Source organism: Lepisma saccharinum, chromosome 18, assembly GCF_977018435.1.
Source record: "Lepisma saccharinum chromosome 18, izLepSacc3.1, whole genome shotgun sequence".
NCBI classification, from domain to species: Eukaryota; Metazoa; Arthropoda; class Insecta; order Zygentoma; family Lepismatidae; genus Lepisma; species Lepisma saccharinum.
The window spans coordinates 59944130-59971462 of NC_139246.1; the positions used below are offsets into that span (position 1 = coordinate 59944130).

General features: G+C 38.7%; 1 protein-coding gene across 1 annotated transcript in view; it reads left to right on the top strand.

The window, feature by feature from the left end:
- The first annotated feature begins 232 nt into the window (after positions 1-232).
- Positions 233-27333, top strand: part of TrpRS-m (Tryptophanyl-tRNA synthetase, mitochondrial) — a 51906-nt gene continuing 24805 nt past the window's right edge. Inside the window, exons 1-2 of the mRNA XM_083139844.1 lie at positions 233-402; positions 6262-6423. Of these exons, the coding sequence (XP_082995970.1) occupies positions 295-402; positions 6262-6423 (270 nt within the window). The 5' untranslated portion in view covers positions 233-294. The remainder of the gene's footprint in view (positions 403-6261; positions 6424-27333) is intronic.

Here is a 27333-nt window from a genome sequence, read left to right on the forward strand (position 1 = left end):
GCACAACACTTATGCAACCTTGTGTTCTGACGTCAGTCAAAATATATTTCATTTTTAGACTATATTCGAAAGTTGTTGGGTTAGGCTAGTTAAGTTTAGTTCACTTAGCATAAATAATACATTTTCAGTGTATTTTTACTAATAAAACCAAACCTAACTGACCTAACAACGTTGAAATTCCTTGTCTGACGTCAGAACACAAGATTGCAGAAGTGTTGTGCAATAAGGGAGACTCTATGTTTCCGTCCTTGATGTACAGTTTTGCTGATGCTATTTTAAAATGAAAATGATCTAATGAGGGCATTACCAAGGAAATGTGTTTTTTCCGTTTGTTCCCTGAATCCATATTCTAGAGACATAACGCTATGTGATTACATCGGCGTTCGCTGCTTCTCCAAACAGGTATATCGAATTTTCTGTGTTGCGTTGTGTCTAGAATGCTGGTTCATGCATAATTTATGGTCATGTACTGTGCGAATTAATTTTTTTTTGCTTTGGGGTGGGGGTATGCACACACAGTGGCGTATTTGTGACTTCATTTCGAATGGGGTAAAAGTTCGTTATATCGGAGAAACATTAAAATCGGATATTTTGTGTTTCTCATAGTTCGTACTTACGAATTGTGTATTGCGGAACATAAGTTCGGCATGAGTTTACAATACCGGACCACTCTCCAATTTCTATAAAATTTCGCCTACTTACTAATTTCGGTGTCCTGATGACTTATCTGTAGTTCATATTTGGCGGTCACTTGTTACAATTGTACATTTATGTGTACAACTTGTAAAATAACCTTGCGATTTACCACGGTGATTGTCCATACACAGCAATTCGGAACCATCTTTCTTTCGCAATTAATTAGCTAATGGTCTTCCTTTACGCACAACAATCTTGTTGACGACAGACGAGGAATGCCTACGAGGTTAGGTTAGGCCTGTTAGGTTAGGTTCCATTAGCATAAATACAAAGAAAAATTAATATTTTAGCTAAGAGAACTATACCTTATCTTGCCTGTTGATTTCTTCATGTTGGGAAAATGGCGTCTTCCGTGGAGCTATTGTTCTTATGGTAGGGTTACGTTACGTTAAGAAAACATAGTTTATTTAATTTTTTTCTCGATTTCCATACTTGACCGCCAATTATTACATGCAGATTCGTGATTAGGAGTTCACAATTAGTGAGTAGGCGAAATTTCATAGAAATTGGAGAGTGGTCCGGTATTGTAAACTCGTTCCCATAGTTCAAGGTGCCATTATGCTTTTTACACGAAAAAAAAACAACAAACAAACACAATTTTTCACATAGAGAGTAGTTTTTGTTATTCCTTTTTTCGCTTTCCTAACACACAATGTGGCGGGCACACGTTGACCACTGTTGTCGGTATGCAATATTTTCAACCTCATTCACCGAAAAATACCTACAAACGTGTTCGTCACGTGTGCAAATTGCACATTATGCACGGGTAGCTGACGGATAGCCCCACGAACCATTTCCGATAAGGTTAGGTTAGGCAACCATAGTTAAAAAAGAAAGGGGTTGGAAACACTAACAAGGGGTTACGTCCTCAAACGTATGGAGCATCCGGTTTACGCAGAAAAGCAATGGCAATTGTGAGTCTGTGAGATATTTCTCTTGCAAAATACATGATTTCCCGGTTAAATAGATTCCACGATAAAAGAAAATACCTCGATGAACATTAGAAACCTTAGAGAAACTCATTTCCGTAAGTTGTTTCGGTACTATTATCGTATGAGGGAAACAGCTAAGAATCATATATTTTGGACTTCTTTACATTGCTAACGTGTTATTTTCGAATGTGGAACATTTCCTAAAGTGAAATAATGCATATCAATGTCTTATTTCTTAGATTTATGAGTACTTACTGTTACTTGTTGTTTCGAATCTGTAACACATTATGGCCGTGATAGCGTACTGGTTTAGGGGGCGTTCTGAGAGTGTTTTGTCGATTTATGCAGTGCTGCATCTTCGTTCACTGGAAAATATCTACTTTCTTGCCCGGATTTGAAATTATGCTAATACGTCGCAAACCATTGACGTTAGCCTCGCAAACAATTGATGTTAGCCTCACAAACCATTGATGTTAGCCCCACAAACCATTGACGTTAGCCCCAAAATCCATTTTCTGTAAGGTTAGGTTAAGTTAGGTTAGGCAAGCATAGTTAAAAAAAAATACTAGACACGTCATGTTCTACTGAAAACACGGCATGGCTGAAACACTGGCTACGGGGTTTCATCATCTTAACACACGGAACATTGCACTCTCGTGCAGAAAGCAAATGGCGGGAGCAGAAACAGCGTGTCGGACAGAGATTTTCGCAGAAAACAACACGCATTCACAAAAATTAGTTAATCTACCAAATATTAATGAAAATCAAGATACTTTCTTACTCTAACCTTACCGGAAATACAGGGTGTCCCGCGAACGGCGCAACTGGGAATTAAGAGTGGCGTTGCTTTGTAACCGAAACCTGTACATACATAAGTCATACACCAAATGTTTGCCCTGTCCAAGTAGATATTTTTAAACATAGAAACAACAAACGGGGTGCAGTGTTGTTCATGCAGTATTGCCAAATGGAAGTGAAAGTGTAAATTTATTTTTCCACAAAGCATGGAAAATTGCATGTCAAACATTCGTACAGAAATTTGGACGTCAATTTCCACCTTGGGTAGGTGGACTATTTCGCCATCTATAGTTCAGAGAAGAAAACTGATCGTTTTCGCGTATAGCCAATCCTGAAATGCCTCGTAAAGGCGTACCGGTCCAAATGGGTGTTTTAAAAAAAATATGAGGTACAGTGGCAACACTGTTGATGTTTGAGGGCAACAAAAGGTGTGTCTATGACATGGAAATACTGGAAACAGGAAAAAAAGAAAATGAAAATTATGGTGAAAAAAGTGTCACTTACCTACTCCTGGCAACCATGCAATGCGCGTAACAGGCAGTGTAGCTTTGCAAAAGATGTTGAAAATTACAACCATTTTCCCTGAGGCATTCATCAACACGTTTTATCATGTTGGAAGCAACTTTATGCAAGGTTGATTGGTTTATATTGTTAATGGCTGTGCAAATGTTTATTTTTAGATCATCAAGTGTTCTTGGGTTATTAATGTAAACTGTTTGTTTCAAATAACCCCACAGAAAATAATCTGGAGACGTCAGATCCGGGGATCGACTGTGCCATAAGTTTTTGCTTATAATGCGATCGCCAAGAAACTCTGCCAACATGTCTAAAGTTTCATTAGACGTGTGACATGTTGCGGAGTCTTGTTGAAACCAACAATCATGTTCATCACGTTCCAACAGAGAAATAAACTGTGTGATAAGGTCACGATAAACAATTCCGTCCACTGTTGTGTTGAAAAAGAATGGACCGATTATTTTTCTCCGCGAAATCGCGCACCACACACCGATCTTTTGTGGATGAAGTGATTGTTCATGTAACAAATGGGGATTGTTACTTGACCAGTGTCGAGAATTTTGACTGTTGACATATCCATTTAAGTGGAACCATGCTTCATCCGTGAAAAAAACCTTATCCAAAATATTCACACCATTGTCTCTAATAAAATTTCTAAACCACTGGCAGTATCTTACACGTGCACCTTTGTCTGCTTCCTTCAGTTCTTGCACAGCCTGTACCTTATATGCACGTAGGTGCAATTGTTTTAACGCTCGGTGAGTTGTTGTTTTTGATACACCTGACTGTGCAGCAAGTTTACGAACAGATTTCCTGGGAGATTGTGATATTCTCTGCTCCACATCCTGCAGCACACCTTGTGTCAAAACTGGTGGTTGTCTGTGGTAGGGTTTGTCATTAACTGATCCTGTTTCACGAAATCTGGAAACAAGTCGATATGTCGTCGAATTTTCTGGAACACTGTTATTCGGATATTTCTCGCGAAACACAGTTTTTACACTAACGTACGATTTTGAACAAAAATAATGTTCCACAATGAACACCCTCTCTTCCAAAGAGTACTTCATTTCACAGAACAATTCTAATCTTCCCCTACGAGCAGTGCGAAATGCACGGCTCAAACAGTTCTGAGTACACAACTAACTGATTCTTTTGTTCTCGTTCGGTGGGCGCTCTTATCGCAATGCATTGCCAGGAGTAGGTAAGTAACACTTTTTTCACCATAATTTTCATTTTCTTTTTTTCCTGTTTCCAGTATTTCCATGTCATAGACCATCACTAAACACACCTTTTGTTGTCTTCAAACATCAACAGTGTTGCAACTGTACCTCATAATTTTTTTAAAACACCCATTTGGACCGGTACGCCTTTACGAGGCATTTCAGGATTGGCTATACGCGAAAACGATCGGTTTTCTTCTCTGAACTATAGATGGCGAAATAGTCCACCTACCCAAGGTGGAAATTGACGTCCAAATTTCAGTACGAATGTTTGACATGCAATTTTCCATGCTTTGTGGAAAAATAAATTTACACTTTCACTTACATTTGGCAACACTGCACCCCGTTTGTTGTTTCTATGTTTAAAAATATCTACTTGGACAGGGCTAACATTTAGTGTATGACTTATGTATGTACAGGTTTCGGTTACAAAGTAACGCCACTCTTAATTCCCAGTTGCGCCGTTCGTGGGACACCCTGTAGTTTCTTGGGGATATCAGTTAAATCTTTTCCAAATGAGCACATATTTTCACGAAATATAAGTTTTGTAGCACGAGCTTCCTCACTCTGCAAAATGCCATTTTTCTAGAAGAACGCTCGAACACCATTGCCAAAGTCCTAATCAAAGTCCGCAATGCCATGCTTCAACGAAGCAACAACTAATTCTCTGCAAGTAACGAAGGAACAGTGTGGCAACGCTGTAGACAGCGCAATGAATGCCGAACGTCACTTGTTCATATCATCAAACATTGTTGTTATGTGTATGTATTGAGAATTATAGCAGTAATGAAAAACGTAATTTGCCAATATATATAGACATAAGTGTACAATTTTTACACGTGACCCTCACATCTTAACTCTAGATACGTTACCGGGACTGCATATTTAGTGAGTCTGAGAAGTATGAAAGGAATTGTAGGCATTCTCTATATTGTGCAATCATACCGATACAGCTTGTCAACGGAAAATACATTGCTAGAGAGTTAGTTAGTTATATTTAATTTTGTGGGTACATGTTAATTCATGTATAAAATCTTAATGTTTTTGCCTTGTAATCAAGGGTTCCCGGGATTGAGTCTTGGTGGAGGCACATGGTGGTTCGGATTCCACTTTAAACTGTAGGTCCAGTCCCGATTAGCCTTACTGTGCATAGAGTGGACTTAAAAACACCAACTCAATCAATCTATAAAATCTTAAATACTGGAAAGGTATTTACGAGGAAAATTCTTGGGCTAAGGACATTGACTAGAAAAAAAAAAATTCCAAAGGTTGAGAACCATTTCTCTAGTGTTTAGGTATTCGCTTTATCCAGGCTGGAAAATCTAGTGTATACATTTTGAGGTCAGTGCATATTATTTCTCTGTTTCTCATGCACAACATGCCTCTCCCGAGCTTCAATAACTTGCACACATTTTATGTGATTTACATGTAACAGTGTCTTTTGTTATGTTTTTTTCGGGTGGCTAATAAACTGATTGATACAATTATATTGGTACATCATGTGAACTGAGCAAAGAAACGAGTGTTACATGTCGCGTGCACCTTGCCTCTTTAAGTGTGAAACTCTCATGTGGCTTGTTGCATTTCGCTTGTCTCTTTGGTGTGAATTATCCCTTGCAGTTTAACATGATTTGTATTTTGTATATTATTCTACACAAAATGTTTGCTATTTTTGCCTATAACAGTTATTGAATTCTAAATCAAGAGAAATTTAAGTGTGTTTACATATTACATTTCCTTTCATATGAGCTTCACCTCATCAGAAATCCTATTTTGTTTCCTTTCTTTTCCCTTCTTAGAGCCTAATAAATATCATTAAATGATTACGAGATCAATGTACTTTCACCAAAGTGATTCTGATATCTACAAAATCCTTATGTACATTATTCTATAAATTATTTATTGAAAGTGATTTAAAGCAGTGATTTTTTTAAAAAAAGAATCACCCGATTTAAATCAATCCACCTTGCTCGTAATATGAAGACCCATTCTTCATTGTAAATAACTTGGCATTGTTCTGTGTACTGATCCATTTTAGCAACTGGTGAAGATGTATTTTGTATGTGAGTAGTGTAGCATAGCAAATTATTTTATTGCAGGCAAAGAATGTCAGTAGACGTATATTTTCTGGAATCCAGCCATCTGGAACGATGCACATTGGGAACTACTTTGGAGCCGTTCGAAATTGGGTTGAGCTGCAGGATGCTGGAGAAGATGTGATTTACAGCATTGTGGATTTGCATTCTATCACTTTACCGCAGGTACATATTCGAAGTTGACAAGTTACGATTGCAATTCTTGATTATTTATTAATGTGTGCATCTTTAGGGGATTTCAGACATGTTAGACAATACAATTTAGATTAACAAGAAGCTTAAGATTTTCATGATGCTTGACAAGCCCAAGAGTTGTTGGATTAAATTTCTCCTCTTTCTCTCTAAGCCCTCCATCCATTTCAGTCTTCATCTTCATTTATCTCTTCTTCAGTATAACTGTCATCTTACATTGTGACTGCTATGAAATTAATAATGAGACCTGCTACTCTAGAATTCTGCAGTAACTCTTAAACATCCAAGAACTGGGTCATTCCATATCAAATGATGCAGAAAAAGTCCTAAATGTAACCCACAGTCTCAGTTGTTCTTAAAATTTTGCTACATTTCTTCCCTGTGGGATTACAAAAAATGCTAATTATTAACATTTTTGGACATTTGGGGGTATAAAGTTTGCAGAAACACTCACCTGACCGAAAATTGGAATCATGCATTCATTGTTAGAATTTATTAAAATTTTGCATTTGTTTTGAGAATAAGCTTGGAAACATACAATTTTATGAAATTTTGAACCCAACAAAATTCTCTCTAGGGCTAAACCAAAAATTTTCAATAATAGAAGATGCTTTTTCATAATAGTTTTTCACTATGAGCCCCAATTAGAAAATGCACGAAAATTGCTGCAGTGGCAGCTTAATGTATGTATGTATGTATGAGTGATTCATATAAAACTGACACATTTCATTGTGGATGGATGTACAGGAACAATAATAAAGTTAGAAAGAAGTTATTACAATTAAAATGCAACATAGATGTGGGACTTTAATAATGCTTACATTACGTGCTGAAAATGTCCTATCCCCCCCCCCCCCTTTCTGTACATGACATTCCATGTTAGTGCCCTTTTGTTGTATCAATGGTATGCTGTTGTTAATAGTGGTGTTTTCATTTGTAATGTTCTCCTTCAGTTCATCCAATGTCCAAGTGCATGTACCATAGAATTTTTCCTTAAGATGCCCCAACAGAAAGAAGTCTGGGAGTGTTAAATCAGGTAATCTAGCTAGCTATATGTTTTAGGAAATTTTCTGGCCGAAGAAACTTTGGATCAGTGCTAATGGCTCATTTGATGAATGCCACGTGGCACCATGGCTGTTCAAAATACCCTCTCTATGCCATTCTATTGCTGAACAAACACTATGAAAATTCACAGCATACACTGCATCTTCAAAACGACTGAGGCAATATGGCAACAACACGTAACAAATCCCATACAGCTGCATACTCTCTTGAGAATATATTAATCTCACAGATGTCCTGCATCATGTGAAACTAACGTGCAGCATGTTATTCTTGTTGCAATAAAACGAGAAAGAAATGTTTTTTTTATGAATCACCCTGTATGTTAATAAGACTAAAATATGTAATGGAGAAATGTGGAGAAGTGAAGACCGGAACACTGAGCTCCTAAATTAGCATTTTTTTTTAGTGTGTCTGTCAAGTGTTTTATTCCTTTCTAATGAAGCAAATTATTTTAGTTGGTAACAATTTTATGCAATATACTAAGTTTTGACACCACAGGTAGGGTGACCAGACATCCTCTTTTATCCGGACATGTGGGGTGTAAGGGGTGTTCCTTCCACATGGTGCACCCAATAGTCAACCTCACTTCCACATAGTACACCCTGGACTGCAGACTAACGAGACTCTGGCGACTGGCCCCATGGCCAGTATAATTTTGTTTGTGTTGTCCTGTGTTTTGTCGTTATTTGTGCTGAGTGCTCCTTTACAGCCTCAGCTTTTAACGAAAGTCAGAAGATTTTAATATTTTATGATTTTAGTTATGCAGCGTTAGAGTTGTTATGTGTAACGATAAGGGGCTGGACCCCATATAATGTGACGGGTGCAAAATAGCCTTAGTGCTGACGCACCCAAAATTTTAAATCCAAATCCAAATTATCCGGACATGTCCTCCTTTTGAGGTGTTTGTCCGGTGTCCGGGCGGATTTTTTAGAATTCTGTAAATGTCTTCCTTTTCTGAAAAGAGCATAACATCAACCATAGCAAATATGATGCATAGAGAATGCTTCCACACATAACAATCATCATATCACTTGGGGCGCATTAAGTATTCGAGCAATGCTCACCTAGCATCTGGGAGCTGAACACTATTACTTTCCTGGACTGAGTTATTAGTAGGGGTGTGCGGGATCCTGATAAGTCTGTACCGGGATCGGTAAAAAAAAAAAAAAAAAAAAAAAAAAATTGTCCTGAAATGATTTCCAGACTTTTCGGGATCCTGAGCAGTCCGGAACCTCCAAATGGTCATTTTTAAAAGTGGTGAAATCTTTATGTTTTCTGCATTGAAAGTGTCTTGACACTTCTTGGAAATTGTTAGCTTTTATTTCAGAAATTTCAGGGGGAAAAATGATGTTTAAAATTCGTTATTTCCACAGGGTCAGGACATTTTTAACATTTCCCATGCTGAGAATTTCCCGGCTTTGTCTGGAAATTGCGAATTTTTCCCATCCTGAACATCAGGATTAAGTAATATTTACTTTTATGAAGTAATGAAGCGAAAGCGTAAATTCAACAATGATATCTGTCTTTTCCGCGGAACCATCCTCTTACGAAACCACACGTACGAACGTGCTCCCGAAATCCCAACTTAGTCTCTTAACGGGATGGACTACGGCCGCCATCTTGAAAAATCGTCCCATTCATTTACATGGGAAATTGTTACAGTGATTGCGTTGCCCTGGAATAGAATTTCGATCAACTGCTTTTAGAACCTTTTTCTTCGTACTCGTCCCGTGCGTGCTATTACTTCGAAGAGTAACTTGCATAATTATATTACGCGTAAAATAATAAAAATATCAGAAAATACAGCTGACACACCTTTCTAATTAATTTTCTTATTTCACAAGAAAAATATGAGAAAACCGACAAAATGGTTCACTAGATGAAACATTTATGCAGCGATTGCTATACTTTGGTTACTGGAAAATTTGCATATTATTACGCAATCATAATAATATTCTATGTCTGCAATGATTTTTTTTCATGGCAAATTGTGCTGCCACCTACCATACCGCCTGGAACTTCCAGCAGGCGGAGGGATATTTGAGTTGGACAGCTTCTGCTAGCTAAAAATTTGTCGAGTCTCGCTGAAGTGTTGTGTTGTAAACATAGAATAAGAAATTATGTCACCGCCAAGAAAGAAGAGAGGGTTGTTTCTATCAGAGAGAAGAAAGAAGAGGCGAGCAAATCACTTGAAAGTTTGGCGAGAACAACAAAAGCAGTCTAGGTAAGTAAAACTGTATCTTTTAGCAGTTTCCTAAGAAAGTGTAATTGTCACGCTAAAATTTCCGGCCGCAAATTCATAGGTCCGCGAAATCTTCGCCTCAAAATAGCCGGGAGGGGGACTGTTACCGTTCCTTGACTCTCCCTCAAATACCTCTGTGTTTGTCACCGCCAATGGTCAAGGCCAAACTTCAGGATGAATGGTATTGGAAACAGGTCCTCTAGAGCCAAAGCCAGAAACCTTTTCATCTTCTTCTGGAAACAGGGCGGTCTTTTTTTTGTTTTAGTATTACGTGTAATGCTATAATGTCCTGATCCAGCATTATTATACACGTGTCTATTAAGCTTTTGTTACACATTCATGTTTGTTGATCATATGCTATAATAATAATAATAGGGGCGTCGACACTTTATTAACATTTATAACTCAAACAAAATATCTTATATAAATGATCCTCACTTCCTAACAGCGACACTGAGAGGTGTCATGGGAACTGAATTTTCCTGAAGTTGAAAAAGAAAACAGAAAAAATTAAAGAATGGTCCCCTTTGATGGAAATACTTGGTAGTTTATCATTAGCTTCCTTGCATACTTTTCATAGCACCACTATTTTTTAATTCTCCACTTTCTCCAAGTGATTCGTTCCTTGTGAGTTGATCGACACTTGTTCATTGTTGTCGCAGCCGCTCCGCGCGCCAGATGAACTAGACAATACCGACTAGGCTGGCTTCTCGAAAATGACAAACACAAGCCACCTTATTAGCGATAGTAGGAGAGACGAATAAAGTGTGCACGCCAACAATCATCCTCACTTATTTTTTAAATGTGTTAGTTGTTTATTTCAATATTCAATCCATAAATCAAGGTGACAATAATAATAATAATAATAATAATATGACGTATTATTGGGTGAGCACGGGCCCATGTAAATTGGCGACACGGATAATAACACTGTTCAACAATGAAATTTTTACGGAAAGGAAAATGCCCAATCTTTATAGATTTTGGTACGCTGAATTCTAAAATGACAATGGTTTTTGTTTTTTAGCTCCCGTTTTTGAGATAAAGTAAAAAAAACAATCTTAGAGATTTTGGTACGCTTTCGTCAGTGTTCGTGCTATATGAAGTTTGTCATGAAGTTACATCATGATGAGAGTTATTTTAAACAGCATCGACTATGATAAGCATCAATGGCTCATATGTGCTGATTTAAAACTCATCGGTATGCTTATGGGCCTACAAGGTGGGTACACTAAGTACTGCTGCTACATTTGTGAGTGGGACAGTAGGATTTACATTACAAACAGAAGGACTGGCCACGACGACAAGCTTTATTGCCTGGCAAGAAAAATCTCATGGGAGCCACTTGTAAATCCCAGTAAAGTCCTGTTACCACCACTACATGTGAAGCTAGGATTGATGAAGTCATTTGTACAAGCAGTGAATAAGAGCAACGAACGATCATTTGAATACTTGCGTGTAAAATTCCATGGACTGAGTGCTGAGAAGATCAAGCAGGGAGTATTCATTGGTCCACAAATACGTAAGGTTCTTGGAGACCAGCAATTCGAGTGTATTCTCAGTCCTGATAAACTAAACATGCTTTCGGAAAGTTACGTCATTGTTCTTGGGCAATAGGAGGGTTGAAAATTATATTGAACTTGTGAATGACCTTATATGTGCCTATGAGAAACTGAAATGCAACATGTCACTCAAAATGCACTTCATTCACTCACATATCGATGTTTTCCCTGAAGATTGTGGGGCGTTTGGTGATGAACATGGTGAGAGGTTTCCAAGAAATCTCTGTAATGAAACATCGATACCAAGGAAGATTCAGTGCTTCAATGTTGGCAGATTTCTGCTGGACTTTGCAGAAAGACTCTCATCTTCCCCATAAGCGGCAGGCGAAGAGAAAACGCGTGTTGTAAACAAGGTAGCTGTTAATAGTGTATCTTTAATTTAACTAAATTGACTAGCATTTCATGTACTTAGTCTAAAGCACTTTGATTTATTTTTTCACATGATTTGTGAATAGGTTACATTTTACTAGTTTGCATTGTTGGTTTGCATTGTAAAAACTAGTCTGAGAAGAATGATGTGATATATGGAATCAGCAAGCTTGTCATTCAAAAATTCTGAATAGAATATGAAAAATACATGTATCAGCATTTCAGTAGCAATATAAACTTCAACACCCTGTATCTTAAAAACTAGAGCCATTCGAGAAAAACGAACTCCATATTTGTGATCAGTGCATCGAATTAACCCCAAAACCACTGTCAATTGTTTGGTAAGTAAATGCGTGTTAGGCAGTGCTACGCTTGTTAGACTATGGCCCATTATAATATGTGAAGAACATAAAAGTTTCAATAACTTCCAAACCTAAGCTAATCTAGATTTGTAATTGTCATTTTCAACTTCAGCACACTCAAATCCATATAAATCAGCTATTTTGCCCTCTGTAAAAAACAAAAAGTTAAAATTTGTTGTCTAGTGTAATCGGCCTCTGTGATCGAGGTATGATCCAGTTGTTCTTGGTTCGAATTTCAGGTAAACCGTGCATGTGTGTTTCTCCCATCGTCTATTTCATCCCTTCATCTTTCATCATTGTCGTTCGCGATGCTATCGGGAGAGGGGGGTGTTATAAAATTTGGGTCGCTAGGCGATTCTTTGCTTTGGACCCTGCCGACATTATTATTACTACAATTATTGACAACGGTTCTCTTATCGTGACACTTCCACTAATTGCATGCTCTCTAATAATAACACTTGTAAACTTGAAAATGTAAACGCATGTGATGAAAAAATATTCCTTGAACTTTGTTTTCTTTTAAAAGTGTCATTTTCACGATACATTTCGCCACACAACACTAATAACGCACACCCACACACACATCAAAGGGAAAGAAACCGACACTATATTACGGTAGCCAAACTGAGAAACAAGGATGTTGATTTCCACCGCCAATATGCCTCCACTTGACTTTCAATTGTTGACATTCAATTCTATTTTACATTAGTTTCTTGGAGGAACAATTTATATTCGAGCATTGTTACGTGACCTTCCTTTGCAGGCTGCCACACGGACTTGTGGCACTCCGATTAAAATACAGTACTGAAAATAGGGTTAATATGTAATTATTTAAACTCCTTCCATCTTCATTCATGAAATAAGCAAGTAAAAGATCTTGACATGTTTTATTTTGCTAATTTCACAATATTAAGGAATTTGTGACTATTTCCTCTTTAGCGTCTAATTTTTGTGCGGCCCCTAGGTTATAGCCTGGGATAGCTTAGTGGCAACTATCCCCTAGACGCGATTACTCCAATAGTTAGGAAGACGACATAACAAGAGTAAAAATAGTAACAGTAATGTTTTTATTATATGATTGTCTGAATATATGCTAATTGTTCTTGTTTTCTTCAAATATATTCCTTAACATATTATCACTAAATTCGATCATAGTATTGGCTGAGTATAGTTCGCCGCCAAAAAAAAGAAAAGGAAAGAAAGCAAGTAAATTCTATTTTACTCACTGTGGGGTTTAAGAAATGAAAATTAATGTCATCTATTAGTTAATAGAGCTGAGGACTTGAGGACTTTGTGAAAATTATGGTAGGCACTTTGCCTCCTGATATGTTCAAGAATTATCATTCGAATTTCGGCCTACGATCGGATTAAAAATTATAGATACTCGAGTTTAGACTGCAATTAAAAATTAACCAGTAGACCTACAATAAAACGAGTTACATCAAAATTTAGCTTTTTCAATTCTGCGTTAATCTATGACCAATTTTTTTTTTTTCCGAGTAGTCGTGAGAACGAAAAAAGGGCCGTTTTTTTAGTTTTGCAAACGATCGCTCTTTTTGAAATTCTCTAAATAAAAAACTGTTTGTCCGATCGTGATGACATTTTGGTATGGTGCAGGCAGAAAGTTTTTAAACGTTTTTAAAATTTGTCAAAAAACCGTAATCATGAATTTTGAAAAACAACTTTTTCTTAGTATTGGGTAGTCTTACAAATACAATATTGGTCTTGTTTGGAAGCTCTTTGAATCTGTTTTAAAATCCATTATCGTTGTCAATTCACCTTGAGAAACAGATTTTATACAGATTTTTATTCAGAGGAGTAAAGCTGTACGCACTGCTGTGCCAACACCGCTTGCAGTGACAGCCTGCAGTTTCCATGATTTAAAGGATATCGCTGTGTCGTGTTGCCATGTCATCTTTACTCCGCTGAATAAAAATCTGCATCTGTTATTTGTTGAAAGTAGATCTACATATTACTTTATAGTTGAAATACTATAAATTAATTATAATATTCACTGATAAAGCTTTTGCCTCAAAAATATGTACAAAATAGGGAGTTAGTGTTATGCGCCGGTAAATACGGTATATATTGTCAATTCTTTAAGTCTACTTTATGCACAAATAGGCTAATCGGGATTGGACATATAGTTGAAAGTGGGATCCGAACCACTATGCAATGGGCGTCCACCGGGTATCGAACTTTGGACCCCTTGATTACAAGGCGACGATGTTACAACTACGCCATCATTGTGTATGTGTGTGTGTGTGTGAGAGAGAGAGAGTATGAGTCCTTTTGTTGTAATATTGTTTTTATGTTTCATTAATTTTTTAGAACTATGGAAGCAAACGATCCACCTGAAGGATCATTATCAGGTGAAAATACACCAAAGCCAAATGAGGTTCTCCAGGGAAGGCGGATTGTGGACATTGGCTATTTGCTGCAGAGAATCATGAGCATACGTCATGATCCATTTCAGTGTGGCGTTGCTGACATGAAAATTGTGAAGGAACAAAGAAATGGGTTGTCCAGCATAATTTTTCTTCAGTGTGAAATGTGCGGTGTGTCTGAAGAGGTATCCACGGAAGATCCAAGCAAGACAGATAAATACATGTCCGTCAATGCAGCAGCAGTGTCTGGGATCCTTTCAACCGGGGGAGGCTTTTCTCAGCTGGAAGAGTTCACTGCTTCTCTTGATATTCCGTGCATGGCTAAGAACACTTACGCCAAATATCACAGAAAACTTGGTACAGCCACAAGTAAAGCAGCGTGGAAACAGATGGAAGAAGCAGGACAAGAGGAGGCCAGGCTTGCAAGAGAAGCGGGAGACGTCGACAAAGATGGCACTCCACTGATTACTGTAGTGGCTGACGGAGCATGGTCCAAAAGGTCTTACAAGACCAAATATAATGCATTGTCTGGAGTGGTAAGTTCAAAAACATTATTCTTTTGGTTGTTTCTTTATTTTTTCACTCCCCATAACGGGTCAGATTTTCTTTAAATTTTGATTTGCTTTATTTAACTTCGCTTTTTGTGCCACTTTTTGGCTAATTTGTAGATATTTTCCTTCCAGAACGTAATTTTTAAATATTACTGACCATGAACATGTAAATCTATCCCATCTTCTTATTATTTTTATCTTTTGTTATTTTTTGTTTCTACTTTATGTTGTTTCAGTGTAAAATGGCCAAATAAGACTGTATCTGAAACTCTGAGTAAATAAATAAATAAAAGATGGGGATGAGTGATGATATGATGAAATTCATGAGTGAACACTCTCAAATATCTATGGCCAGGCCAAGATTCGAACCCGGGACCCCTGGCATCGTAGTAGTGATGTGTCAGGTTCGGGTATGAAAGGTAGTGTCTCTTCTGAAGTGCCTCACCCCCCCCCCAAAAAAAACAAAAAAAAAACGAATGAGACGATTCTCCTTCGTTTGTACTGTTCTGTTTTTACATTCGTTTCTACCGTTACGGTTCTGGAGTAATTCCAAATTAAAATTAAGCCGGCCTCCGTGGCGTAGTAGTTAGAACAGCGCACTACGAAGCCAGGGGTCCCGGGTTCTAATCCCGGCCTCGGTATTGAGTTATTTTATTTATGGGTGTCCCTTCAAGAATTTCATCATCACCACTCATCCTCATCTTCGCGATTAGCCAAAAAGTCGCAGAACAGGGAAGTAAGTCAATCGAAATTGGGGCCCAGCATCACACAGCCCCCAAATTCCATTTGCGATTACTCCTGAACCATAACAGTACAAATGAAGGAGAATCGAATGATATTATTGTATCGTGGGGTAGGGGGAAGGCATTTTACGAATGAAAGGTTGGTCAACTTTCTTAAAAGACATAAAAGTTCGATGCACGAAAAGCTGAGAAAATGTTTTACCGTTGGCGAAACCCGTAACTTGGGTGCTGATACAAAACGAGCGAGTGCAGTAAATAAATAATTAAACAAAAAGTTCGGAAAAGCTAAACGTGAAATAATGCGGGAAGTGTTTGTGATATTTATAAATTGTGAATACCGAAAACTCAGTTTGTTCTTTTCCTTTCCAGGCTTGTATTATTGGCCACAGAACAAAAAAGGTCTTATTCATTGGGATAAGAAACAAATACTGTTCCGTGTGTGCCCGAGCTGAAGCCCTTGAGAAGAATGCTAGTGACCACAAGTGCTACAGGAACTGGACTGATAGCTCCACAGGAATGGAATCTGACATTATACTTGAAGGGTTTCGAAGCAGTGTTGCTATGCACGGTGTGAAATATGTACGGCTTATAGGTGATGGCGATAGCAGCGTGCATAGCAAATTGACGGATGCTCTACCATATGGCCCTAACTTGTTGATTGAGAAAATTTAGTGCAAAAATCACATTTTGCGTAATTATTCCAACAAATTAAAAGACATTGTATTAAAGAGCAAGTTGGGAAGTGTTGGTTTGCGCTCGATTTTTCGTCAGAGGCTGTTGCGTCTTCGTTATGCTGTGACGAAAGCAATAGAGTTTCGATCGCAGCAGCGGGAATTATCGAGGGCCACGAGGATTGAGGAGCTAAGGAAAGACATTGTCAATGGACCTAGTCATGTGTTTGGCGAGCACAAACACTGCCGGGAAAGAGGATACTTTTGTGAGGGCATCAAGGATGGAGAAAACAACTACATTCCTTCTCTTGCTGAATGTGGAATTTACCAAGAGATCATGTCTGCTGTGCATCGGGTTGCGTATCATTCTTCAAGTCTGATACACAACATGAACACGAACACTGCTGAGTCCTACAACTCTTGTGTGGCGAAATTTGTGGGGGGGAAAATAATAAATTTCTCATTTAGAGGCTCTTATCAAGTGAGGTGTGAGGCAGCCGTAACTTCGTTCAACACAGGAGGAGAATTCCATCGCTATGTACACAAAGCCATGGTGACAGAAAGTCCAGGTGCTTTCACGAAGAAATTTGTGAAAAAGAGAACTGATACGACTAGAAAGAGGAGGCTAGAGTATCAAAGCGGCCAGCAGAAAAGAAGACGCGTCAATTGTTCTGTGGAAACTGGCCCAGATAAAGATTATGGACCCCTCTGTCAACAAGCAGACATGCCACCTCCAAAGTACGAGGAGGAAAAGAATAAATTTTTAGACTCCCTTCGTTTGGCTGAAAAGGACTTGACAGAGCTGCAATTAAAAACAATAGGCCAAAGTCAGTGTCAACTGTGGCGACAGGAGAGAATAAAGAGACTTACGGCATCAACATTCGGCAAAGTCTGTAAAATGCGTCCAACAACTTTATGCTCCAACACAGTCAAATCTCTCCTTTACACCGACAACACTAGGACTGCTGCCATGACGTATGGTATAGAAAAGGAACCTTTTGCTGTGCAACAATTTGAGGAACAGCATCATGTATCAGTCGGTCCTTGTGGATTGTTTGTTGATAGTGACCGCTGTTACTTGGGAGCAAGTCCTGATGGTCTCATTGGTGACGATTCTTTGCTGGAAGTGAAATGTCCCGCTACAGCTAAAGACATGACACCAGTAGAAGCTGTAGTCAACAAAAAGGTTAATTTTTGTACCATTACCTCCGACGGACAGATGCAGTTGAAGGTAAACCACAATTATATGTATCAGGTGCAGGGACAACTCCATATTACACGCCGCCTCTTCTGCTATTTTGTATTTTGGACACCTAAAGGTATGTTGGTGCAGAAAATAGTGCGGGATGACAAATTCTGGAGAGAGAAAATGGAAGTGAAGCTACAACAATTTTACATGCAGTGTCTTCTTCCAGAATTGGTCGATCCACGCCATACAAGAAGTATGGAAATCAGAGAACCCCAGTACATCCTTGATGCCCTCCGAAGTAATAGGAGCAGAACACAGTCATCGTCAAAAGTTAGTTCTGCACCATAATTCTATTGTGTACATAGTTATATTGTTTACAATTTTAATATATGTTTAGGTGTAGTTGTCAATTATTGTCTAGTAATAAGTTTTATGTATTCTGTGTTATGTAATGTTTCCGTGGCTTATGTGTACTTTCAATTTCCCATCATGCTTGTTATTGGAATATTTCTTGGATAATACTTCGTAAATTAATCAACAAAAGTTATTATGTATTGTGTATTATGTGTTTCATAACGTCCTTGTTTTGTATGTGTGTGTGTGTTTTCTAATAGTTTGGTGTTTCTGTATTTGCATATGTTGTTTTAATTCTAATGTCTTTGTTCCTTATGAATCATCTATATGTTATTATTAATGTGTCATTTCTTGTGTTATTGTGTTTCAAAGGGTTTGTTTTATTTTAATTCTAAGAATGTTTGTATTTGTATCCTGTACCGTGCGCAGACCCTGTAACTGCGTAACGGCGCGTCCCTCGGGTGGCGGATGAAGGGCCCCCTTTAGTACTAAGGGGTGGTTCGAATAGCGAATAAGAACCCGTGGACCAAACAGGGAGCCAGTGCAGGGGGCTATAACTTTGCTACCCGTCTCCTCCTAAGGGAGAAAAAATATTGGGAGGGCCAGTTGTCCCGAGGTAACGGCGCCCTCGTCGTTGGACTTGTAACACACAAGAGGTAGATATCACCTGCGTAGTAACCTCAGAGTGAACAAATCAAGGATAACGATGGCATGAAGAAACGTGTAATATCGTCACTACTACTGAAAAAGAGAGTGCAGTAGAAGAGATGAAAAAAACTATCGATTCCTGTAATTAGAAAAGAGGAGGAAAAGAAAGTGAGTAAAGCCCTCCGTACATGGTGCATTAGAATCTGAACAAGTCGTTGAAAATCTGTGGGAAACATTGACGTCACATGATATGTATTTTTTTCTCCTACTGCTCAGTGTACAAGTATGAATCAAATGCTTCGTATGTGTGACAATAGAAACTAGGAGACGTGTTCTATTTGAACAACAGTACACATCAGAGGCGCCAACTTAGATAATTTTGGGGGCGGCAAGGTTGGCATGAACAATAATAAATATGTAAATATACATTAAATCTGTCCCTCCATGTGAATTGGTGGGGGGGGGGGGGGCAATAAGTGCTTTGCCCCCCGAAAGTCGGCGTCCATGGTACACATTAATAGGAAGATGCTAAGCTTGTATAAATCAGTATTGACTAGCAATACACTTCCCCCTCCCCCGCCGGGAAAAAAATTCCGGGAACACATTTTACCACAGAAACTAGAAGTAACGTGTTATATTTGCATGTGTATAATAACAACAACAGTACATTATGATTTTCTTCGGCCCCTCTAGATATCAGTATTGACAAGCGATTCTCCCCCCGCAGGAAATAAAAATTCTGGTACACACTTTACTACAGAAAGAGATATCTGTAAATGCTAAAGTCGAAGATTTTGCGCATGAAATGAAAAATTTCGCTATGGAAGTTTTGAAATATTGTTGTACTTCAGTTACATTTCCCTTGTAGTTTAACGTCCAATTCATATGCTCGATTTTTAGAATTACTGTGGTGAGAGAATACTGCCTTGCCTGAGTCTCCGTTCGTTCGTGTGTGCGTGTTTGAAGAGAGAAAGATAAGGAGGGGGATATGTGTATAAAAATTGATAATCGCGTTTCCATCACGCTGATGCCACTTGATTTGGGTGAAAATTTAATCGCTAATTTGTCCACGACAACTGAACCAGAGCCCACGAAAAATTTTTCAACCACCCTTGAGCCCACCCAATTACTGGTGACTTCACTGCTTATCTCAATGGGGGAGGGAGGCGGTTGGTCCTATTTTTTCTAGAAGTAACCGCCCCACTGGAGATAAGCAGTGGCGTCACCAGTAATTTTTTTTGGGGTGGGCTCAAGGGTGGTTCAAACTTATTTCGGGAGGCTCCGGGCTATTATAGCTTCCTCGGCCGAAATTGAAATTTATAAAGATGACTTCTCACTTTGTTCATTTGCTTAGACACTGTAGTTCAATAAGACGTGATAGGAGCTTGACTTGTGTAGGAACATTTTGAACAGGTGAAGAAAGCCGGGAGGGAAGGGACGAATTCTGAAGTGATCGTTGGAAGACAGGCCTTGCTAGGATATTTCGTCACGCCACTGGTTGAGAGATTTCTGACCCCGGGGTGGGAATAGAATTCGGTGTGTCGTGCACTTATTTCAGCATACTTTTATTTATGCTGGAATAATTTTTCAAGGGAAAGAAATATTTGAATTGACTTACCTATTAGAAAGTTTCAACTCCTAGTAGAGCGATCGAGACCATTTTTACTAAATCCTATTATTTGCAAATAAAAAATTATATTGATTTAACACAATAGACGAGAAAAAGTAGGAAAGTAACTAGAATGAGTGAAACAGTGAAGTTGTATTATTTAATATAATTAGTATTATTTTATTGTTCTTATTCTTCAAATACTGTAATTTATTATGTTGTTCGTAAAAATAACACTTATTTCCTGGTGAGATATTTTGCTTTTGCCTTGACGTTGTATTTATTTGGGCCTTTAATATATTTTTATGTTCATTTTTTTCAGATTGAAACATAATTTTAATTACGACTTTTAATAGCGATCTCTTATGTGTGAGTGAATTTATAATATTCATACCAATATTACGAAATGAATTATTAATTCATATGCAGTCCCAGGTAGCCAAATGTTGCTTTCGGTGTGAACTGTCTGGCCTTCGATACCCAATAAGAGTCTGAAATGTCGGTGATAGCCAAACATCGTGAGGATAATGGCGAGTTCATTGAAAAGGAGAAGGCTTCGCCTAGAAAGCCAAATAACAGCGACAATTAGTTTGATTTATTTATTTACTTGGTTTATTTTCCTTCGTTTTTCTGCCACTTTCGGCTAATCGCGAAGATGAGAATGAGTGATATGATATTATGAAATTGATGAAAGAACACTCACAAAGAGCACGCGTATCCTAGCCTGGATTCGAACCCGGGAACCCTGGGGTCGTAGCGTGCTGTGCTAACCATTCGGCCAGGTGTTATCCAAAGATATGCCACTCGGCAGGTATCGAACCTCAGACGACATTTTCACCATGAGGATTATTATTCCAAAGCTACCTCCTCGGTGGCGCAGCACCAACTTCTGTTCTAAGGGCTCCAGGTTCGAATTATGGCCATGGTTTGTATATTTTGTTCTATTCCCTGCTTCATCGGATCACCATTTATCTTCGCCGTGAAAAGTGACGTAAAGTTTTTGGTTCACTAGTTGCCCACATAGGCAAATCGGAACTGGAGTACAGTGGAGTTTCCGAGCCACCGCCGGGAATCGAACCCGGTTCCCTTGATCAGAAGGCGACAGCTTTATCCACTACGTTATCGGGGAGGCCTGAAAAGTGGCGTTAAAAAACTGAATACAGATTTAGAATTTGGAATAACCAATACCAAAACAATTGCACATAGGAAATTCCAACCCATCCTGAGTCGCTGGCTAAGGGCTAGTACTATACACAGACAGGTTCAGCGGTCAACATTGCCTCAGGGTCAGACAGAAATCAAAACAAAGCAGTCTGAGGGGGTTGGGTGTTCCTTGAATGTTCAGTCCCGGAAGGATGGGGAGGGGAGCTTGGGCGAGGGTCGGCGCGTGTTTGGTATTTTGTGGGCGCGAGTTATATTTTTGCGTATACCATTTTTTACTGTTTGTAAGTAAAATACAGAGTGAGTAACTTATATTTTAGAAAAGAAATCAAATGGTGACATTGCACACAGAGAACACCATAACACTTCCTTGTAGTAGTTTACGTACATTCAACTACACATTTTATTTTTATTTTCGCTAAATTAAATTGAAATATAAAATAACCTTTCGCATCTGTCTAGTCTAACGCATAACATACTGCCAAAGTACATCTACGTTTCGTGTGCTGCACTAAGGATGGGTACATTGTAGAGGAAGAACTGCAGCGACGGAAGAAAATGCAAATGAAACGGGGAACTATATTCCATCGCAGAATAAGCCACACTCTTGCGTTGGGCCCGCTCGCGAAACTATCGTCGGTGGCTGCTAGTAATTCGGAAGTTTCACCACCAGATGTCTCAGACGTAAGGCTGGCAAACTCGTCTCCTTGATCCATCGCGTTAAGCATCCCAGAAATCTCCCTAAAAGAAATCGAAAAAGCCATCAAGAAACTCAAACCAAAAAGAGCAGCTGGACCGGACCTAATCCCCCCCATCCCCTACGTTATTAAAGGTTGCTCAGAGGCGCTCAAGTTCCCTCTCCACACCCTCTTTAATTTAATCTTGAAAACAGAAAAATTCCCCGCAAGTTGGAAAACGATGGAGATTTGTCCAATCCCCAAAGCAGCAGATAAGACAGACATAAGTAACTACAGACCAATCGCGAAACTGTCAGCTCCAGCTAAACTCTTTGAGCAAATAATTTATAATCATATTTACTCTCATGTCAAACCTATCCTTTCTCCACACCAGCATGGATTTGTACAAAACCGTTCAACTGTGACTAATCTCGTCGAATTAAGAAATTACATTGCGTCAACTATGACGATAAAGGACAGGTCGATGTAATATACACGGACTTTTCAAAGACCTTCGACACGGTACACCACGATACTTTAATTCGGAAACTAGCTTACATCTGCCTCTCGCCGCAACTTATAAAACTACTTGCTTCATATTTACAGAATAGACGACAATATGTCATGCATCAAGGACTAAGGTCCTCCTATTACATAGCCAGCTCCGGTGTCCCCCAAGGTTCGAACCTAGGTCCCCTGCTGTACTTGATTTTCATTAACGATTTACCAGATGCACTAAAAAACTCTGAAAAATTAATCTTTGCTGACGATGTCAAAATTTTCAAACAAATTAAAAGTGATCACGACTGCACGAGATTACAAGATGAACATAACGAAGTACTTGATTGGTGCAAGAACAACAAGGTTAATCTCAATCTCAAGAAATGCAAAGTAGTGTCATTCACACGTAACAAACATCCCATCCAATATTCATACGTATAACATTTCCGACGTAGAAATCCTAAGAGAGAATACTGTAACTGATCTTGGAGTCACATTTGACAAAGCTTTAAATTTCCAGACACACACTGCGCGCATCCTCAGTGAAGCGCACAGGAACCTAGGATTTGTGATGAGAATGGGTAGCCAGTGTAAGAAAAAAGAAACCTTTTTGCTACTTTACTATACATTTGTCAGATCAAAACTTGAATATGCCTCAGTCGTTTGGGACCCGTTATTTATAAAGGAAATCGAAAAAATAGAGAAACTCCAAAATAAATTCTTAAGGTATTTAGTATATAAATTAGATGGCATTTATCCAAAATTCACTTCGGGTGACATCTTACGCAACATGCTGAGTGTCCCGTCCCTTGAAAAAAGAAGACAGATGCACCAGTTAACATTCCTTTCGAAACTTGTCAATGGAAAAACAGACTCCTCCGCACTTCTCGCAAAAATAAACTTTTATGTTCCATACTCAAAATTAAGACCCAGAAATGACCTCTTTAAAATTTCACGCGGTAGAACCAGTTATGGCTGAAACTGATCCCATGAGCAGGATGTGCGCGTTGTACAATATAGTCTCCAATAATACCCCTGACATTGATCTATTTAGACCTAAAAGCAAACTTATTATGTGAACCCTGTATATAATAGCATTGTAACCAAATATGTTGTATACTTTGATATATTACGTCGTTCGTAAAGTAAGTTCCACTGATGAATACCGTGGCGCTGCAAGCGGGGCAGTGTGAATGCGCATGCGCCTTGTGTAGCCACAACCTTGATGAAGTGCAGACGTCAGTCTGAGGCAGGTTGGTCAGGATAGTAGTGCGTAGTGCATTGTTGTTATGTTTCAGACAATCCAAACTCCCGCCACGTGTGAGGTGCGATCCGTGATCCGTTTTCTGGATGCACGTAATGTTCCAGCTGCGGAGATCCACCGTCAGATTTGTGAGGTGTATGGAGAAGGAATAATGAGTGCTTCAATGGTAAGAAGATGGGTGAGACAGTTTCGTGGTGGACGGGTTAGTGTTCATGATGCAGAACGAAGTGGTCGACCGTCTGTTGTGAATCCCAATTTGGTTCGTTTAGTGGAAGAGCAGATTAGGGAGAACAGACGATTCACTTTGTCTGAGCTGTCATTAGAGTTTCCACAAATCTCCAGAACTGTGCTGTATGAAATTGTGACAGTGAATTTGAAATTTCGCAAATTGTGTAACCGTTGGGTCCCTCACCAGCTCTCCGAAAATGCCAAAAAGGAAAGAATGGGAAGTGCACTAGAGTTTCTGAAACGGTATAGTGAGGAGGGGGAAGAGTTGTTGGATCGGATTGTGACTGGAGACGAGACATGGGTTTTGCATGAAACCCCAGAACAGAAACGAAGCACCATGGAGTGGAGGCACTCCGCGTCACCGCGGAAAACGCAACCAAAACCAAAGCTTACAAACAAAAAAATCATGTGCACTGTGTTTTGGGATAGGCATGGAGTATTGCTTGTGGAATTTATGGAGCGTGGACAGCACATCAATGCCGAAACCTATTGTGTGACACTTCAAAACCTGCGTCGTGCAATCCAAAACAAACGACGTGGCATGCTCAGTCGGGGTGTCATTCTTCTCCAAGACAATGCTCGTCCGCATGTGGCAAATGCAACTCAGGAACTCCTGACGACCTTCCATTGGGAAAAACTACCACACCCCCCTTACAGTCCTGATCTTGCCCCATCTGATTTTCATTTGTTCCTCCACCTTAAGGCATTCCTTGCTGGAAAACATTATGGTACTGATGAAGAACTGAAACGTGCAGTTTCCCAATGGTTCTCCATTCAGGCGGAAACGTTCTATGATAGGGGTATAACGAACTTGGTATCTCGCTATGATGCGTGCTTGAATTCTTATGGCGATTATGTGTGAATGTTGTACCATGTATATATTCTCATCCCTATAAAGGTCGTGATATTACTATTTATATTTTTCATTTTTTTGCATGATGGAACTTACTTTCCGAACGACGTTATACCACCCTTGTATTATATATTGTTGTTATGTAATGATTATTCTGTTCCGTCTTATATGTAGTTCTTTTCTACTTGTCTTTGTTGTTTTCTCTTATCAATTCTTAATTACTTTTTTTGTCAATATGTATGTAAACTGAACTCAGTTAACCTCAAAACACTGTAACTGGGCATTTGCCTGTAGTGTTTAATAAATAAATAAATAAAAGAAAATATCCAGCTTTTAAAGGATGGAAGAAACGAATATGAGGTAAAGTGTAAGGTGGCTGCCACTTTTCCCTGCTATTGAAAGAGTGCTAGAAATGTTCCTGTCATTAAAATCATATTTCTTGACTCAATCTAAACTACCTATTTAAATTTGGTTTTTGGAAATGAGTTAAAGCGAAACTTACTTGTTACATTTGCATTCACTTATGAGATATTGCATTCTAATATCCAAGAATTGGAAAAAGAGTAACATTCTGTGCTTCAAACTATAGATATTCTTATTTATGATTGTCATGTGTTAAATAGTAGATGAGGAGTTTGCTTTCGTTGCTTAAAGGTAAGTGGAAATTATTGAGAAAATATTCAGAATTATCTGTGAGCAAAGTGTTGGTATTTTTTTATATATATTGATTAAATTGTAAGTAATGGCAAAATGAGTTGCCACTTTTTTGTGGTGTCCTCTTTTCTATGACTTTGTCCTCCTTTTTCACTATGATCTGTCCTCTTTTTTGAATGTATATGTCTGGTCACCCTAACCACAGGACAACTGCAGATAGCGGAAAATGGAAAGAGGGGGAAGATGGAAACATGTGGTATTCAATCTAATGTACTTGAATGAATTTGAATTATTGCTTTAAGTCCACTTTATGCACATATAAGCTAATCAGGACTAGACCTACAGCTTAAAGTGGGATCTGAACCACTGTGCAATAGTGCCTCCACCAGGTATCTATCGAACTCAAGACCTCTTTATTACAAGACGATGATGTTACCATCACACCATGGGAGAGGCCCTCTAATGTGCTTGAATTTTTTCAATGTAGAATGCGCATTGAGGCTGAACACTGGTATGAACCCCAATGAGAAAGGAATTGCCTTATTTAAAGGGGGCATTTATGTAACAGCAAACAGTGGAACCACGAGCAAAACAACTTGCGCAGACCCACGAGTCCTGTGCACCGTACCCCCGCAAGTAGAGGTGGAGGAGAGTGAACCATGCTTCCTTATGGCCCTAGGTGGAGGGAAGATTGGAAAGCTACACGGGGACTTTTCGTCCCAAGGTTTTTTTCCTTGTGGTCGATCTATACTTGGTTTTAAAAACTTTCTAATTAATGTCATCAATTCTGAATTTACTAGCAGTTGTGAGAAAACCAGTCAGTACCTCCTCCTTATGCAGGCATTCTTCTGGTTTTGTGTTGGATAACAATTTACAAACAACTGAGGCAATATGGCGACAATAAATACAAAACCACTTCCCTCAATTAAGGGAAATGCACTGGGTAGTTCTTTGTAATTTTGTTCGCAACTTCTTATTTGTCCAGGTCAGTTCTGGTTCACTACATTCTTAAATCTAGTGGAATATTGCAACTGACACTGTTATATTTTAATTTCTAATCCCTGCAGGGGTGTCAGAACATTAGAATCACAATAAATTTGACAAAGACTGGATATGGTCAGTTATAAAAATATATTAGCTGGAAATTTAATAGGAATCACATCAGTGATCCACATTATGTTGGACATACAAGGCTGAACTTTGTCCTCCCCACGGTGTGATGGACATGGCCTTCCATGTGATGCACATGTATGGTAACATTATGCAGTCAGTGCCCAACAGGCAGTTGGTGGCCAGGGTTGCTACGTGTCTGGAAAACAGGGAAATGTCAGGGAAAAATCAGGGAATTTTGCACATCATCTGGAATTTATGTGCATTTTTTAGTCTGCAAGAGAAAAAGTTGCAAAATGAACAAGCAGTTCACTTCCACTTCTGGATTCGGTTCTTGTAATTCCACTCCCAAAAAATATTCAGTTTAGAAACTTGTTTCTTTGTTCTTATGATTCTCAGTTTTGTGCAAAATTATGGTTCCTTCGAATTTCTGTAATAAATTTTCACTTTTATAATACTAGATATTAGAAAGAATATCACAGTAAAACTTGCAGTCCAGATATCTGATCGATAACTAAACTACATTAACAATATGATCATAATTATCGGAAAGGTTGCTGAAGATGAGGATATAGTCTATTATTTTGCAGATCTTAGTTATGTTGGTATTTCCTATATAATTCCTATATGCAACAAAAAATTCTCCAGAAGCTGTGTACTTATAAATGTAAGCAAAAAAGTAG